This window comes from Zosterops lateralis (assembly GCF_965231275.1).
Source record: "Zosterops lateralis genome assembly, chromosome: 3".
NCBI classification, from domain to species: domain Eukaryota; kingdom Metazoa; phylum Chordata; class Aves; order Passeriformes; family Zosteropidae; genus Zosterops; species Zosterops lateralis.
In genome coordinates, this window is record NC_139764.1 from 14,781,731 (window position 1) to 14,800,636 (window position 18,906).

Here is an 18,906-nt window from a genome sequence, read left to right on the forward strand (position 1 = left end):
TCAGTATTTAAATGCAGGCTGTTAGGTATTTCATGCCACATGTGCAGAGAAGAACAGTGTCACTTGCTTCAGGAGTGCATGGCACTCTGGGCATTGAGGATTTTATATTCTTAAATGCCTTAACTGAAATGCAGGTATAGAACTAACTCAAGGAAAAAAAAAAAAAAAAAAAAAAAAAAGGAAGTCATTGATCCAGATGTGATTAGTCCTGGATTTTTTTCCCCCCAACAGATAACAAAATAATGAACAATCAAGATGCCATAGAGAAAGCTGTCAGTAGAGGCCAGTGTTTATATAAGATCTCAAGCTACACCAGCTACCCGATGCATGACTTCTACAGGTAACAGATTCTTTCCCATCACCTACAGTAAGGCTTTCCAATAAACCCCTTTCTCTTCCAGCAAGGCCCCTAGAACAGTTGCTGGGTGTCAATGAACACACAAATGTGTGCTCTTCCTCAGCTGCAACAAAAGAGGATTTAACAAGTTCCCATTTTCTGGAATTGACTTTGGGCTTGAGGAAAAGAGATTGTTTCTGTGAACCTGAGCCCAAGGGGTTGCACAGCACAACCTGTGACACAAGTAATAAAAAGTGCGCTGTGAAATCCAAGTTGGTGTAAAATTCTCAAATTCTACAGTCCTGTGCACCCTCTTTCCTTCAGTGCATTTCTGGCCCTCCAGCCTCCTGGAGCACTTCCCTTGGTCAAGTTTTGGTTCCTGCCTAACGTGCTGCTTTTCCCCCCAGATGTCACACGTGCAACACCACAGACCGTAACGCCATCTGTGTGAACTGCATCAAGAAGTGCCATCAAGGACACGACGTAGAATTCATTAGACATGATAGGTATGTTCCCAGCCAGGGCGTGGGGCTGCTCCCAGAGCAGGAGGGAATGGACACTAAGAGCTGTCTCTCTGTGTTGTAGGTTTTTCTGTGACTGTGGTGCTGGAACACTGTCCAATCCTTGTACGCTTGCCGGAGAGCCTACCCACGATACAGATACACTATATGACTCTGCTCCACCTATAGAATCTAATACATTGCAGCACAACTGAATTCCTTTTCAGAAAGAAAGTCCTGCCATTCTAATATCATAACTATTAAAACTTTTTTTTTGGAGGAAGTTACACTTGCCCATTTCTGCAGAAAGAGACTGTATTAAAGCGGATGTGTGAGGTGTTGACACTATGGAGCTCAACCTACCAAAAAAGAAAGTGGCAATATGTTGACTCAGGATAACAGAACTGGGCGTTTTAGCATTACTGTGTAAACAAAGACTTTGAAGGGACAGAAGTGAAGAAAAATAAGCTGCAATTTTGTACAGATACCAACTTCTGAGAGCTGGTGTTTTTACAAGTAGCATTGAAACGCAGTCCAATTTGCAGTAGTACTATTCTGTAGACAAGCAGCATTCTTTGTTGCTGCCTTTATGGACATGGGTACCAATTGCTTTTGTAACATGGTAAAAATGTGAGCTAGCACTTCTGCATTTCTTTTGATTTTTTAACATTTATTCAGATTGAGAAATATGATTTTAATGCTTTAATCTCATGTAGTTTGTTTCTAATTTCAAGCAAAAAATCTTATTGTACTTGAATGTGTCCTGTTTTGTTAGCACACCTAGACTTGCTGTAACTGTACTCATGTCCCAGTATGTACGTTCTTTCTATGAAAGAGAAAACACTAATCTTAAATTATATCCAGCAATTTTTCTGGTGTCCTCTGAAGTTAGAATAATCTCCTCCCCTGCCCCAGCAATAGTCTGTACTCAAACCACCCTAACAAAAAAAAGAAAAGCGAGTGTTTTAATGAGACTTCCTAGCCTATAATGCACTATAAAACAAAGTACCCATGTAACTAAGTTTTGTGAAAGAAATTTTACTATGTTTTAAAGTACACAGTAGAAAGTCTCCTCAAAACAGTCTTGTACTTTACTCTGTTCATAGTTTTTTTTGAACAGTCTGGACATTACTTACATAACCTGCTGGAAATCACAGCAATTTCCTGCTCTAATGAAGCTGAGACAAGTATATATACAGCCCTATACAGTTTCATAGCTTTTTTCCATTTATGTGTATTGGTGACAGTGGGTAATCAACAGCCTGAAAGTGTATGCATGTACCATAACATCTAGACTTAATATATTGTGGAGTACTCAATAACCATTATGTAGAGGGTAGGTATGAATTAAAGGGTTTAATTTCCTAGGAAAGACAATGGAAAAATGGTCATTTTTAAAAAATAAAGTTTATTAGATCATAATGTTGTCTGTTCCCACCTTCTTGAGAAACCCGTGCGAGTTCCTAAAGCTGTTTGATCATCGCCGTGAGTTTCCGAACCGCGTCTGCATCTCTGGTTGTTCCATCCACCACCTGGCACAGGTGCCTGAGGGGAATAACCACCTTTACTGACAAGGACATTGAGGGGCAGAGCTTAAGATTCCCATTCCTGCAACAGCTTTAGGAGACATGGATGCTGGGCCTGGTGTAAAGGCTGCCAGTGGCACCCCCCCAGCACCTCCATGTGCAAATTCAGACTGGCACAGTGACCCAAGGCTTAAAATACTGCTCATCATATCTGCTCTCCCATAGTACCTCCCTCCCTGTGAACATCTCATGTTCACTGAAGTAGTTGTAGCTGCTGCTCTTGCTGTGACTGAGCAAAAGCCACTGCCCAAATATTAAAATGGGTTCCTATAAGCAATTTGCAACTTAGATACAGAAAGGCCTTACCTAAATATTCTCAGTGAGATGGTTGTTTTTTCAAACTCTTTGGCTTTTCTGTGCCCCTTCTGAATGATTTCCTCTGGAATATCTGCAAGTTTTGCTGCATTGAAGCCATAGCTCTTTGGGCAGGCTCCTTCAATGAACTTGTACAGGAACGTAATTGTTTCCTGGCTTGGATCTTCACTCTCATTTTCAACCATGCATGCCTGGGAAGAGCAAATCACAAGTCAGAGTGTGCAATACTGACCTGCAGCCTAAGAAATGCATGGGACATCACGTCCTGTTCTCAAAACACCTATTTCTCGGGGCAGAAGAGCACAGAAAAGCAGGAGAAATCCCATCCTGAGGCACATACCATGTGGCCCAGGCGCACGGCCCCGCTGTGGGAATAGTCCTCCACCAGGGAGTGGTAGTGAGTGGAGAAGAGCGTCCGGCAGCGGATCCTCTCTGCCAGCTCCTTCAGCACTGCGCTCGCTATGGCTGTTCCGTCAAACGTGGCCGTGCCTCTGCCTGGGGACACAACGGGACAGCGTTGGCACAGGGGAACGCAAGAGGCACAGTCAGGTCAATCCACGGTTCACATGCTACTGGAGAGACAGGCACTCGAAAGACAAATGCAGCAATGCCTTTGTAGTGTTTGTTTTTCCCCCTCCCCGCTGTGCGCAAGACACACAAACAGCAGTGAGGGCAAGAGCCATCTCTAGGAAGTGACCTGACTATTGGCCCCATGACAATCACCCTCCTCTGCAATGCAGAAAAAAGATGTTTCTGCTGTCCTGAGGTTTGCTGCAAGTAATTATGCAAAGGAAAAGCAGGAAACCACAGCTGGAAATAGGGTAATAATGACTGGGGGTGGGAGGTGGTGATGAGTTCCCAGGGCACCCAAGATGTGTTCATGTTAGAGAGGCTGAGACGCCAGTTAAACACCAGCAGCATTATGATCAAACTGGGCCTGTGTACTTAGTTGCCATTCAGACAGCCCAAAAACCTTGCAGCCAGTCTTTTATCCCTCAGATTCAGCTTCCATCTATTACAAAATAGTCTAATTACCCAGTTCATCCACGAGAACAAGGGAATGCTCTGTTGCATGCTGCAGAATGCTGGAAGTCTCGCTCAATTCAACAAAGAAGGTACTTTCACCTTTAAAGGAATGGAAAAAAAAAAAAGGAATAAAGTAGTCAAAGATCTGAGAACCACACCTAAAACCTCATTTAATCTGCACTAGAATCTTGGGTAAGCTAAAGTGAAACTTAATAGTAAACTGAAGGTGATGAAAAACATGACACTTTTTTTCCTAGTGTGAAAACAGCAGGTTCCCATTCACCAGAAAAAACAACTTTTGGTTCCTTTAGAGAACAGGTAAAGGCACAAACACAACTAATTTAGTTTTCAGGCCAACACACCTGCTTACTTTTAATAGTACCAGTCAAAAGTAACAGCTAGACAAAAAGAGGGCACAAGGGCTACCAGATGGGGAGAATTTTTTGTCCCTTTCATGCTCTAAATGCACAGGACAGGCTGAAAGTGTATGCCTTTCCAGTGGAAAAAAAAAACAAGCAGAAAATCAAAGTCTGAGAGACTGGAATTACTGGTTGGGTTGTCATGTCATGAGGGAAGTATTTGGATAACAAAGGCTTTATTTGTACGTGCTCTCCTTGAATTAAGTATGACAAAAGCAATATTCTGCTGCTAAGGCTCAAGCATCTCATGGGAGTTTCAGCAACCCAGATAATGCAAGGCCTGAAATTTACACCTGAAATTGGTTTTAGCAGATTACAAGCAGAAGTACACAATTATTCACACCCTTCCACATGATAAAGCCACACTTACAAAGTCAGGATTTACTTGTTCTTTGGGGGGATCATTACAAATAATCACAAGTAGCAGCATTTAATGCAATTTATTCCATTAAAGGCAAGCATTTATTTCCTGTACTCTTGCTGCATGAGCATGGCTTTGCTCTAACATAAGTTTTCCAATATGAGTTACCAAGCAGTGTCCACCAATCCTGATTTTCTGCATTTAAAGAAATTACCAGGATTTAATATGCTTTAAACAATATCTAAGAATAACCATTTATTCTCTTCAGAAAATAAAGCTTTAAAAATTGTATTACTGAAAAAATTAACTTCATAAAAGTCCTGCTGACATCCATTACAAAGTGACTGCTGTGGAACAACTTTTGCTCTGCTTTCCTATCTACACAGTGTGCAAACAAATGCATCAAGAACAGATTTCAAAGCTCATTCCATGCAGTGTTCACCCTCACAATGTGAAATGTCAAATCAGAAGTATACTTCTCAGTTAACTGAAATAAAAAAAAAAAGGAAAATGCTACGTTTTGCTAGACCATCTCTCCTGAAGGAAAGGCCCTTCTCATCTCTACCATAAGCACTTCAGTGTTCTTCCACACTTTTTGATTCCTTCTTGTACTGAAATTAAACAAAATGGAGACAAGCTGGGCAAAGAAAGCCTTAATAACATTCTCTGGCTGCAAAAAAAAAAGCCTTGATTTGGGGAAGTGTAAATATTTCTTTTAATTAAGAACTCAGAATGATTCATTTCCAAATTCCTTCTGTGCAACAAGTTCAGTGGGCTTAACTCCTTTCATATTCGCTGACCCACATTTTTCAGCAGAGAGATCACAGAAAATCTCTGCCGTCCTTAAATGAGCAGTGATACTATTCTTACCACAACAATCATTTTATTTTTCTAGCCCAGTGGCACTTTGCCCATCACCACTGGCAGATTTTACCATTCCACTTGTGTCATCCTCCACTTGTGTCTTCCTCACCATTAAAGGAACAAAATACTCCAAGAACTGTCAACTACCGCTTCTAAGAAGGACATCTGCCTCTCTTCCTCATCAGAAGGAATCAGATTTCAAACATAAAGCAATCTGACTGAAACAAGGCATTTCTATAGTCCTTGCAAGAAGGTACAAAAACAACTCCTGTGTAACAGCTGCCCCAACATCACTGTCCTATTTCAGAACATTTAGGAAAAGGTATCAATGAGAGTAAAATATAATCAGTTCTACAAGAAGATATTCCTTAGACTTGCATCCAGCTGGGAATTAGGCTTTTAATATTAAAATTTTAATATTAAAATTCATTAGGAAGTGATCCTGCGAGTCCGTCAAAAATCAAACGGATGCACACATGAAAAAAAAAAAAAGCCTAAGTACAATCCTGTGTCCACTGTGAACTAGAGAAAAGAGTGCCCAGCTCACCCTGCAAAATAGTCCCCTTTCCAACTTGCCACTAGAAGCAAGAGCAGAAAGCTGCTGTGCACAGCCCTGCGTGCAGCTGTGTCAGACACTCACCGGCCATGATCCTGTCGGAGGCGCCGAGCCGTGTGAACACGCGGTCGATGGGCGTCAGCCTGCAGGTTTCCGCGGGCACGTAGCACCCCAGCTGGGCCATCACCACCAGGAGACCAGCCTGCACAGCAAACAGGGACATTGGCACTTGCAGCTTCAGTTCTACACACACAGTGAGGGCACAAAGTTGTGTTTCCCCTAAAACAAGGGCTGGAGTACATAAAGCTTCCTGCTGCTTTAGCGGCTCCAGGCTGCAGCAGCAGCATCATCTCTGGCAGGACTGAACTACTCTGAAAGCCTTCAAAACACAAATTATCCCAGCAAGCAGTGTTTATAGAGGAACCTCCCTGCTGATCTCTATTTTCTTCTTGTTCAACCTGCAGAAGCATCTCTTGCTAGCTGATGCCAAGTCCTGGGTAAGTCACTTGAAAAAGATAAATGATACTCTATCACTTTTTCCCAACCACCTCTCCTAGTACAAATAAAACTTACCCTTTCCTAAAGCAGAAAATCTGTCTGCACCATGGGCATTTTCTACCAGCCTGTGTAATTGCTGCACACCCTGAGGGTACCACTTCTGAGACCTCCTGTGACACCCATGCCCTTTAATTCCCTCACCCAAACCCCAGAGGTGCCCTGCAACATGTGGCCTTTACCTGTCTCATGAGCGTAGATTTGCCACCCATGTTTGGGCCAGTTACCAACACACAGGAGGCCTCACTGCTGCTGCCTTCGTCCTTGATGCCTATCACGATGTCATTGGGAATAAAATCATCCCCAAAGAAAGTTTTTGTGATGCATGGATGGCGGGAATTTCTAAGTTCCAGGAAGGGAGCAGCATTGTCCGTAGGCAGCAGGATTACAGGTCGGCACAGGGGTCCATCACCACCTTGACTGTAGTGAGCAAGAGACATCAAGACATCTAGAAAGTTAAGAGAAATTCCAGTCAGTCACACTTTCAAATTTCTTCATACACTGAAATTCATTTACTCATTCAACAGCAATTTTTTAGAAACATTTTTCTATTTTATTCAATTTTCCTCATAAGAGAAACACCCAAGGACTCCAGAACAAATAAAAGGTAGAAATATTTAGAGGGTCATTCCTCATTCCTTCCAGATTTCTACAGATGTCATGATAAAAATGCTCCCCTATAGTTTTTTTAGTTTAAAAGTCTTTAAAATCCACATAATTTCATTTCAAAAGTACATGTATAAAATAAATTTTCTTGCATTGTTTTTTCATTTAGAACAAGTAAGGAGGAAATCAGCTTCTGTGACAGTGATTTACTTTGTGAAGAACCCTAATTCCGGTTGAAAGCTGCCAGAGGAAAATTGTGTAAATATTAAAACTCTGTTGCTCCAGCAGGAAATAGCAGAACAAGACCCCTCAGTTAGCTGAGCCCTGTGGTTCTAAAAACTGATCACCTACACAAAAACACTCTTTTATGATTTTAGAGGCTTTATGTACACATATTACAGCTGAGCCTGAACACTGAATTCCTCTCTGCTGGGAACCAATTCAGCACTTGCCCTGGGCTCTGGTGTAGCTGATGTGACTGTTTCCCAGCTCTCCCAGCAAATTCATTCCTAGCCAACACTCCCTGCCTGCCTGCCCTCCCTTTTCTGCTCTAGTGGCATTCAGAGAGTGCTTCCATTTTTCCCTGGAACAAAGACATCCCAGAGTGCCTCATCTTAGCAGAAAATCCACAGGACAGAAGTATGCCAGTCCCAAGAAGGGAATACAGGAGATTGTTCTATCCCAGAAATTTAAGGAAGATTTGGAGAAGCCTGTTTAGTAGACTACTTTCTTCAAGGCTTGACTCTGAGCACTTTTATTTTTAAAGGATGCCCAGAAAGCATCCTGCTCAGATGGAAGGAAGTTTATCAGCAGATTAGATTTTTTTATACCTCCATTTAATAAGAAGCTACTAATCCATACACCAGGCTCTGGAAGCAGTGAGGCCCACCAGGCTACACTGAAACACTTGGCTGCACATCTACAACCACACAACAGGAATGGAGAAAGAGCTTGCAAACATCACAAGGCCCAGCAACTGTCCTGCTATTTAGCAACAGGAAGGAAACAGGGAATCACCGTTAATTATCAATGCCATTACCACAACCAAGACCTTTCAAAGGACAAGTTGAGAGCTGGCAACAAGCTTCCCCAGATCAGATTTCACCACCAAAGGGGCAATTTTGTGTCAGGAGGAGGCAGAGCTCTTACCCAGCACAGCAATGCACTCCACAGCTGTCTGCCAGTCCTTGCTGTTCTTGTCAAAGTTGTAGAAGAGGCGCCTCATGCAGTCCTTGAGGGCGGCGTCGCGGCGCTCCTCAGCGCTCACCATCGCCGCCAGCATCCTCTCAATCTCCTTGGTCCAGTAGCGCTTGTAGCCCTTCCTGCTGGACCTCAGCTCGTACTCCTCGGGCAGGTTACGGGATATGACACTTTCTGGGATTTCCAGCTGGTACCGGTTCTTGCCCGTGCCCCAGTACTGGATATATTTTGACCCAAGCAGTTTGCGCTGTTTATCCAGGTACTTCCGAAGATCTTCCTGGAGAGTTCTGATATCCTCCAGAGCTTCGTCATAATCGGTGTCAAAACCTGCTTTTGGGGTAATCACTCCTGTCTTCCGAGCGTGGTTGTGATCAAAGGCAGTGTCCCACCTTGTGAGCTCTGCACTCAGGTCTGGGAAGCGTCCGTCGGGATTCACGGTTTTGCGGGTGACCAGCTGCTTCAGGACTCTGGATTTGAAGTCACTGGCAATCTCCTCCATGAATTCGACGATTTCGCTCATTACTTTGAATCCCTCCAGGGTAGACAGGAAGTCAGCGATTTTTTTTTTGCTGTATTTAAGTTCTTCATAGAAGACGGCCCTGCTGTCAGGATGGTTCTGACTTTTGAGCGGTGATCCGATGCTGTGAATTTTGCTGAGCAGTCTTTCAAGGTCAGGCAGTTTCTTGAGGTACTCACTGACTTCAGACATTTTATCTGGCACTGCCAGGAGGTCCTCAACAGCATCCAAACGATCATTGATGGATTTAGGATTACAAAGCGGAGCGCAGAGCCACTGTTTCAGGAGTCGCTTCCCGAATGGTGTGCAGCAAGAATCAATCCTTTCCAACAAAGTACCTTCTGTGGTCCCATTGGTTCCATTCTGCAGGATTTCCAAGTTCATCAGGGTGACTCCATCCAGCACCATCCGCTGGCCAGTTTTGGCAAACAAACTACTTGAACTCATGGCTTTTGCAGTAGCAATATCCACAGGGACATATTCCTCGAAGTTTGCCTGTGATAACAGCTCCTGATCAATCAGACATTTTTTGAGATAGAAGACACATCCCCCAAGAGCTGACAAAGCTAATTCACTGTTTTCACCAGGAGTTAATCCCAGGGAGTCACTCTCTGAAGTCAGAGATTTGATTACAGAGGGCAGAGAACATCCATTTTCAGAATTCTGCTCCTCCTTGAAATATCCTTCCTCAAGAAGGACTTTTAGTGTTTTAGATGCATTCCAAAACTGGGAACCCGAGATCAGCCCTTCCTGAATGCAAGAAACAAGCGAGCTCTTCAGTATCTTCTGTGTGTCCACAGACAGGTTCCCCTTCTCAAACAGCACCTGCACAGGAGTGTAATGAGCTACCAAAGTCCTGAACCGGGAGCAGTGGCGGTCGTCTGGGAACTGGCCAACGTGGAACTTCCCCACGGAGGTGTCGACGAAGCAGACGCCATACACGCGCGTCCCGGCTGAGTCGCAGTTCTCCTTCAGGCAGAGCAGGAACTTGCTGTGGTTCTCGGAGGGGTCGCAGTCCATGACGCTGTAGGTCTGGGTGCCCTTGGTGATGATCCTGCAGATCTCCCGGCGCATCACCTTGTCGAACTTGCCCGAGTGCCCCGACGACTTGCAGCGTGCTTCCATCATTTCCGGCGTTTCCGTCTGCTCCACGCGCGCCACCTTGTAGCCCTTCTGCACCAGGACGTCGGAGAACCGGCCAAACGCAATTTCTGGAAAGCCTGAGTGGGCCCAGGTGCCCTTCATAAAGATCAGGCCCAACTCATTCACGCCAGTGACGGCATCCATGTGATACAACTCGTAGAACTTCCCTACCTTGTAGCAAATCACAGCATCAAAGTTTTGGCTCTTGAGCTGCCACCACCTCCGCACACCCGGCGTGCACTTGTTGAGATAATCCTCAGGCACGTACAGAGTACAGGGGTCGTAATCAGGGTCACCCTGACGCCTCCTGTGCGCATCTCTCCTCTTCCCCTCTTGCAGCCAGTCAAGCTTCTCGTGTTCCCACACTGAGACGCCACCAGTGCCTCCACTGCAAGCATTTGCTTGAGATTCAAAACTTTCAGGTGCTGCAAATGATGTCAGCTTAGACTTGGCTTCTGAAGAGACTGTTGCTGCTCTTTTGGGTGTTTCAGAACATTCATTCCCCAAGCTACTCCTTTTAGCAGGCTTTTTCACCTCGCTTCTCTTTCGCTTAGAAGGGATTTTTATGGGGCTCTCTGCAACACTCTCTGCCTCTGTGTCAGAAGACTCATTTTCATCCACCCCACTACTGGCTTCCTCACTGCTTGCTGCTTCTTTCCCGTCAGGCTTGAACTCTGCATCAGAGCCATCGTGGTCACTGTCAGAATCCAATACTCTCCTTTTCTTGGCTTTTACAGCTCTTTCCCTGCTTATGGCTCGCTTTTTGCTTTTCACATCCTCCTCACTGTTGTAGTCTTCGCTGTTGCCTGATGCATCTTCACTCATCTCCTGGAAAAATAAATTATTTTGTCTGTAGATAATTTTGGCTACAATGATACTGCTGCATAAAGTGCAAAAATGTGCAATAACACAGTACCTATGATGCTTCAAGCAAGAGACAGCAGAGTTACAGCCAATTCCATCTACCTTAAGAGAACTCAGTTTTTTTTCTGGATAACTAACTGCTACTCGCCAGTTGGCATAATTACTCTTATCTGTGTTCTTCAGACTCATTCATCACTGTGCACATGTAATGCTGAAGAACAAAGCATTTAAACTACACAAAAAAGAATATGACACGTGCAGGAGAAAGAAAAGCAACTCCATTATTTGCCTTTTCATCCTCAAACTTTAATGGAAAACCACCAGTGGAGGGACTGCAGTGAGTACAAAGTGCCACTGCACATAACACAATGCCTGGAAGTGGCACCTGTCCCTCAGGGCACTGTCACACTGGAGACTGAGTTGATGAGGAGCTAAGGGAAACCACCATCCCACTGACAGTTTCCTCATACCTTTCCTCACCAAAGAAATCTATTACAAGGCATATGCTGCTACTGAAATAATAGCTGAATCAACACAATATTAAAACAAAACATCACTTTTTAGTCACTCCACCAAGATTGGTGTTAATGGTGCAAGAACTGGTATTTTAGTGCTGCTCCACAAGATGAGGATAGGCTCCAAAAGTTCAATTAAATGCCTTAGATTAATAGTCAAAAAGCTAGAAATTGATACATTAAGACACACTAAAACTTCAGATCAAACTTTAAGGCAACTTGGACTATGAACAGCAGATAGAGAAGATAAAATGATGCACCAGAAGAAAGCATTTCTGAGTGAAAAAGTAGGTCAGCAGGGAGTGATGAGAGAAGAGAGTCAGAGAAGTTAAGTAGATTCTGAGGTCAGTCCTTACCATACAGAACACCAAAGAGACTTGTCTTTCCAACTAGAAAAGATGAGAGACCAGCATATGACCTGACAACACAGAAGCAGTACAAAAAAAAAAGACATATGGATACATACATGTGCAAGATTAACGACGAGATAAGCTGTGATTACTGTACTAGGGAATTGCAGGATATTCCATGCTTAGTTCCAAGTCACAGCTTCTAAGTTCTAGGAATATTTCTGCAAACGACAGCAATTAAGAAACATTTTACCTCAGTTTCTTCCTCTTCCTCCTCTGTGTCTGAAGGTTCATTGCATACTGCCAGTTCAAGCCTTTTGGTTTTATCTTTGCTCATGGCATCATCTGCCAGCACCATGGCTCTTTTAACTTCAGGCTTTGTGCTGTAAAACATACCTCCCTTCATCGTCTCCCTATCTGATGAACCTGTAAAAACCACAGATTTGTTAGGAATGGATGCCAGTCTAGCATTTAGCCAGTGTTCATAGTTCACTTTTAAATGTATTCATTCAACTAACATTCATATTCAGATAACTAAACTTCTGTGCTGCTACCACTCATTCCCACCACATCTTAAATACAGCAACCAATCACTCCTTCACCCTGATAAACTACCCCTGGGGAAAGTATACACACAGATGAAATGCCAACCTACATGAATACTTGAAGAACTGCTTCTATTTCTGTAACTGATTAGCACATGTGAGCTGAGCTAAGCTGAGCTCTGAACACCCTCACACTGACTGGAGTTAGTGCTGAATTTAACACTTCACACTGGCAGTGCAGCAGACAGACCTGACTGAGACCACAGGGCTGTTTTAGCAATGACAGGTAACTTCAACCAGAGTTATCTTCACTTTCTAGGCACAAGCCACCTATGGCACAGACCTCAAAGCTCTGCTGACCTCCAAACTGCTGCTCCAAGTGCAGCCTGGCACCCAGCCCCAGCCCATTAGCCAGATTAGCTGATGGCCAATCACACTGGCCACTCAGCCTGGCACTGCAGGGCCATGAATAAAGCCTGCTATTAGTAACTGCTCCATTCCCTCATCCTCCTGCACAGCCCCCACACACCCCCACAGCTCCTCCTGCCACCATCTGCACAAAAACCCAAAGCCAACCAATCTGCAGACTGATTTCAGGTCCTTTTCCCCACTCTTATGAATCCCATCATCCACCACTACTGACTGAACCTTCAGCTCTAAAATAGTGCCAGACAAAGGCAGTGGACTTGGAGGAGGCCAAACACCCCAGGAAACAACTCAAAACTCCGACTCACAATCAGCTCCCAGTTTGCAGTAGCAAAGCAGGGAGTTACAAGTAGCTGCTTCTACAGCACAAAGGCAACACTTTAACAACTGCAGATCTCCCTTTTAGTTTTCCAAATGCAAGGAGGTAGTCTAAAAATATTTTGCATTAATATTAAATGCGACTGAACAACGTCAGGAGAAAAATAACTGAGTTCTCATAACTGAGCTGCACACTCGAGTGTGCAGCACTTGCATGTTCACTTAACCAACTGCTATGCACCTCCACTTCCCCATGCCCACCTGTTACAGGTCTGGCCCTATGCTCTCTGCATTTACTCAGGTACAAAAAATAATACAACTCGAGAAACATCTCCATTTTCTTACCCAAAGACTCTAACACTCCTCCTTTTGTATACAAAGATGCTTTTTGTTTGAATTTAAAGCAAACCAAGTATTTTAAATAGTTTTACTCTGTTCTGCATTCAATGCTTTTCCTGTGATAGATGTGTGTATCTGTGCTTAAACCTCTTTTTGTTGATTTTCTTTTGGTAAACAGATGAATTCCTCTTAGTGCACTTGCTTTTAAGTGCAACTGCAAGCTCTTAAAACACTTTGATTGTATTCAAATACTTTCAAGAAAGACACACACAACCATGGACCAATTTACTTGCAATAAATGATGCTAACACTCATAGCAATGACATTACCATTTTAATTTAAAACTATGGCTGAAGTGCAGTACACTGATGTATAGAGGAGACAAAAAAATGGCTACATGATCACATGAGATGGAACTGACTCGTAAAAAGGAAGAAACTGTTTAAATTCAGGTTTTTTTCGGTGACACAAGCAAATCCTATGGGGCATCAGAAATATATCAGAAGTATTTGATTGACTAACAAGAGAGTTTACAGCAAAATGATTTACACATGACATTTTACAGCCAATGATTTTGTTTTCAGCAACAGTAAAATTATGAAAAAAAGGGGAAAACAGATTATAATTATTAAAAAGGTGAGATTTATTATGCAAAACGTTAACTCTTGATTACATTTGATTTTCACTAGTTATTTCACAAGTAATTTCTTCAGTATCACAAACACCAACTCTAATCTGTAACTACAAGCACTGCCCTCACCAACACTCAATTCTCAAGTTATACAGTCTATTCACAAAACTGCTGCACTGCTGAGAAGAAACACTGCAGCAGAATTAGTTTTATTTACCCAATATCCTGGGCCAAGCCTTTTAATTCTGGACATACTGCAGTTCCTAAAGAGCTGCTTAAAAACAGAGTGTGACACTCCTAATATTTTAAGGATTTCAGGGCTAGAAGTGGAAATACTGGATTTATCTTTTACATAATTTTTATACTCATGGGAAAAATAAACGAAATATCTCTAAAACATTAGCAAGCTGTAAGTTTGCTTAATTAGTTGCCCTAATCTAGTAAACAAAATGGCTTAGTGTTTTATGTTTCAGGAACTATATAAACACAAACATACCTGTAACCCTCAAAATTTACCTGTCACTTACAAAACACAAAACAATGTTCAATTCTACTCTTGGTTTTGCTGCTCTTTCTCTTTCGAGAATTTTATATCCTATATTCCAAGACTGTAATTCCAAAACTAGTGGCATATTTCTACGTCAAACAGTTTTGTTTCTGTCTCTTACCTTTATATGGTTTCAGGTATTTAACACTGACCCAGCCTCTTGTAGGGCTGTCATCAAAGAACTGCACGTGGATCCGAGTGGATTTTCCTTTTCCTCTGACAATTGTCTTCTCAGTGGGGTGGTTGTATATGAGACAGGGCCACCAGGGATAACCTTCCATCTTGGCCCACACCAGGTCCCCAGGAGAATACTCAGAAGAGACACTGCAGAGACAACAAATGTGTCATTTGAGGAACACAGACATTTGGAACAGCTCTCTTCACAAATGGTACTGGCACAGGCACACTGCTGCTGAGCATTTTGCCCTCTTATGGAAGGCTCCCAGGGGTGCAACCTGGATTACACAGTTATTCCATACCACCACCAACACTTCTCTTAAACTTTTTTGATTTGGTCCTCCAAGTTCTGCCAGATCCTCACAGAGACAGAGATTTATCACAGAATGGTTTGGGTTCAAAGGGACCCTAAAGATCACCCAGTCCCAGCCCCCTGCCATGTGCAGGGACACCTCCCACTAGAGCAGGTTGCTCAGAGCCCCATCCAGCCTGGCCCTGAACATTTCCAGGGATGAGGCATCCACAGCTTCTCTGGGCAACCTGAGCCATGTCTCACCAACCTCACAGTGAAGAATTTCTTCCTAATACCTAATTAGATCTACTATCTTTCAGTTTGAAGCCACTCCTCCCCATCTTGTCACTACCTGCCCTTTTCCTGTAGGAACTAATTTTCAACCAGGCACCAAAAGAAAAGAGTAAGACTTAAAAAACCCTCAGGCTACCAAAAATGAACAAATAAAAAACCACCTGCACTGCAAAGCACCTGAACCAGCTTTTATTTTCTCTCTCCCCCTTCACACAGATTTCACCCTAGCACTGGCAGACTCCCACAGAGGATGGCTGGGACACTCTGCAGGCTGTGGCCCAACCACCAGTGACATGTGGGACATTGCCATCACGGTGTTCAGCACAGGAAAGACATGGGAGCTCCTGGAGCAGGTCCAGCAGAGGGCAATGGAGATGATTGTGGGAATGGAGCATCTCTCTGCAGAGGGAAGGCTGAGGGAGCCGGGCCTGTTCAGCCTCGACTAGAGGTGACTGAAAGGGACTTAATCAATAGGTATAACTGTCTAAATGAGGGGATACCAAGAAGTTAGAGCCAGGCTCCCCTTGGTGGTACCAGGCATTACAACAAGAGACAAAGGGCAGAAAGTTCCCCCAGACCACAAGGAAGAAGTTCTTTATTGTGTGTGTGACTGTGCTCTGGAACTGACTGTCCAGAGAGGCGGAGCCTCCCTCATCAGAGATAAAACACTGTCTGAGCACAATCGTGAGCACAATCCCGTGCCATGGGATGGCCCTGCTCGAGCAGGGAGGCTGAGCCTGATGCCCCACTGTGCTCCCTTCCAGCCTGACCCACCGTGTCATTCCATGCAAAGCAAATTTAAAACACGAGCACAGCGCTGCTTCCAAAGAGCAAACCCCGCCCGCGGGGAGCACAGGCCGCTGCGGCCGGGCCGGGCCGGGCCTCACAGCCAGGGGACGGCGGGGCTGGGGCGGCCACGGGGGGACAAGGACACGGACACGGCGAGGGACCCGCTCCGGCCGCCGTCGGTCAGTCAGCGGCACCTGCATCTCCATCCCGCCTTCCTGCCCTCCCCTCCCGCGGCCTCCCCCGTCCCCGCCGCTACCTGGGGGCCTTGCCGGCCGCGCCGCCCTTCCCGCCTTTCTCGCCTTTATCTCCCTTCTCGCCTTTATCGCCCTTATCGCCCTTCTCGCCGCGCCGCGCCGCCGCTCCTCGGCCCGCCCGGCCCGCGGGGCTGCCGGCGGCCTGGAGGCCATTGCGCTCCCCCGAGGCGCGGCGGGGGCGGAGCTCGGGGCCGGGCTCGGTGCGGGGCTCGGTGTTGTTGGCGGCGGGCGGCGGGGCGGCCTTGGAGAAGAAGCGGAGCAGGGTGCTCTGCCGAGACATGGCCGCCGCCGCGGGAACAGCGCGCGCCGCCCTGCGCGCCAAACACGCGCCGGGCCCCGCCCCGCCCTCCGCCTTGGCGGGAAACGCTGAGGGGCGGGCAAGGCCGAGGGGAGGGAAAGGCCGAGGGGCGGGCAAGGCCGAGGGGAGGGAAAGGCCGAGGGGCGGGAAGGGCCGAGGGGAGGGAAAGGCCGAGGGGCGGGCAAGGCCGAGGGGAGGGAAAGGCCGAGGGGCGGGAAGGGCCGAGGGGCGGGAAGGGCCGAGGGGCGGGCAAGGCTGAGGGGCGGGCTTCGCACGGCCGGGCCCCCTGTCCTTGGTGGCCCTGTGGGTGCAAAACGTGGGACAGCCACACATTTCCCTCAGAAAGGACCTTCCGTGGTGTCTGATCTTGGCGTGCTTTCAGGCCTCATCAACAGGAAAGGAGATTTAACTCCTTTGAAACAGCAGCTAAAAAGCAATCCCTGAGTGACGTCCAGGTGTTATGTTAGAAAGATAAATTACTTGTAGGTAGATTTACCTTGTTCAGGTTTAGGGCTCGAGGTGATCTCCGGCCTTGCAGGAGGTTAACAAAGCCTGGGGAGAAGGAGGCACTGCTGCTACTGCTGATAGTGGACACAAAAAATGCACAATTTATGAGCCACAGGGACATTTGGCAGGACCCCAAAACTAAAAAGACAACTCAGCTACTGCTGTATCCGCTCCAGTTGGGTAAAAGGTAATTCTGACAGGGGGAGATGGTGACCACCAACTCACCAACTCATGGACCCAAGAAACTACTGACCCAAAAGGAGAGAAAGACTGAGTGTGGGACTAGTTAGCAGAAGAAGCGAGAGAATCATTAATAAGCAGAAGATGTTAATAATAAGTAAATATAAGTATATATATAACTAATAATAAATATATATAAGTGTAAATAAGTAAATATAAGTACATATACTAATGAATAAGAGAACTATGTAACTTGTAGCCAATGAACATTAATAACACCTTTGTTTACTAAAATGTATAAATACTGAAAGGTTTTGGCAGTCGTCGTGCTGGCGTTGTGGCTTTGCCACCCAGCACCCCTTTCTGTGCAGAACTGTGAATAAATCAAATACCTCAGCTCTGTGTGTGGGTTGGCCTCTTGCATGCCAAGTCAAAGAACCTATTTTGGGACAACAGCTACTGCCCCCCAAACCCCTTTCCCTGCCTGTCGTGGGGCCACAGTGCTTGTTATGGTTAATGGTGTGATGGCATGGGCTGGAGCCTTCCCACAAAAACATCCTCAGGGAAGGAGAAGTTGTGGCACTGGCATCAGAGAACTTCCTTCCTGCCCTGTGGCACTGTGGTGGGAAGAGGAGAAGCTAAAACCTGGCCAGAGGAGAAACTTTAAGAGGTGCCAGCCCCATTTCTCAGCTGGTTTCACTGACAGAGGCACAGCAGAGCTAAGAAGTGGCAGCTAAAGCAACAGGATCTCTTCCTACGGTTTTGGGGGTTCTTTTTCATATCAATTGGTGAGGCTATGTCCTTTAAAAGTAATTTTCTGATGCATTATAACACATGGCGCACATGGTGCTGTCTTGGGACTGTCCTGTGCAGGGCCAGGAGCTGGGTGATCCTTGTGAGTCCCTTCCAGCTCAGAGTATTCTGTGGTTCTGTGACTGTGTCAGACAATTCCATTTCATGGTTCTTGACTGGTATGATTGAGATACAGGAGCACCGACCAAAAATGACAACTTATTTTACAAGCTTAAATCCACAGAAAATTTATTTGCTGTCGCTGGATGCCAGTTAGCCCAGATTTTCCTTTCACTGACATTGCTGCTTAGGATTTCAAGCCAAAGCCTCTCCTTCTCTTTTGCACAACTGTAGGAGAAAAAGCCACAGGTGCGCTCCCAGCGCCAGCAAAAACGTGAATTGCAAGTTAGGGCTTTAACCACAAGAGGTCCTGCACATCCAGCTGATACGGAAGGGTTTTGAAAGCCTGTCCTAAAAGAAAACTATTTCCTTTTAACATCAAAGCACAACTTTTGTCATCTATTGCGTTCAGAAACAATCTGATGTGGTCTCGGCCTCAAACTGAAGAACAAAAGCAAAGGCATTTATTTTTTTTTGAAAAAAAAATGCAGTGGATTCCACTGCATGTGGCCTATGAAGTGCTTGGAAGTGGGACATGCTGCAGGATAACCCCCTCAGCAGGTTCCTATCAAAAACATTCACACTGCACAAGTGTTTGGGTGGCTCATTTTTTCAATTTTTTGCTGTAAATAGGCAACACAATTAATTTTTTTCCAGAAAATTACAGTCATCATCTATCTGGC

General features: G+C 45.2%; 2 protein-coding genes across 3 annotated transcripts in view; one reads left to right on the forward strand and one right to left on the reverse strand.

The window, feature by feature from the left end:
* FBXO11 (F-box protein 11) overlaps positions 1-2,219 on the forward strand; it is a 68,916-nt gene extending 66,697 nt beyond the window's left edge. For both annotated transcript variants that reach the window (XM_083856521.1, XM_083856522.1), the window contains exons 21-23: positions 232-340; positions 745-843; positions 923-2,219. In XM_083856521.1, the coding sequence (XP_083712647.1) occupies positions 232-340; positions 745-843; positions 923-1,052 (338 nt within the window). In that variant the 3' untranslated portion in view covers positions 1,053-2,219. The remainder of the gene's footprint in view (positions 1-231; positions 341-744; positions 844-922) is intronic.
* Positions 2,220-2,225: 6 nt separating this feature from the next.
* Positions 2,226-16,436, reverse strand: MSH6 (mutS homolog 6). Its single transcript, XM_083856520.1, has 10 exons — positions 16,329-16,436; positions 14,642-14,844; positions 11,968-12,140; positions 8,275-10,813; positions 6,702-6,967; positions 6,049-6,166; positions 3,774-3,863; positions 3,079-3,233; positions 2,730-2,929; positions 2,226-2,382 (listed from the first exon to the last, which is right to left on the reverse strand). Exons 2-10 carry the CDS (start codon positions 14,799-14,801, stop codon positions 2,301-2,303), a joined length of 3,783 nt encoding a protein of 1,260 aa, XP_083712646.1. The 5' UTR covers positions 14,802-14,844; positions 16,329-16,436; the 3' UTR covers positions 2,226-2,300.
* Between the last annotated feature and the right edge of the window lie 2,470 nt (positions 16,437-18,906).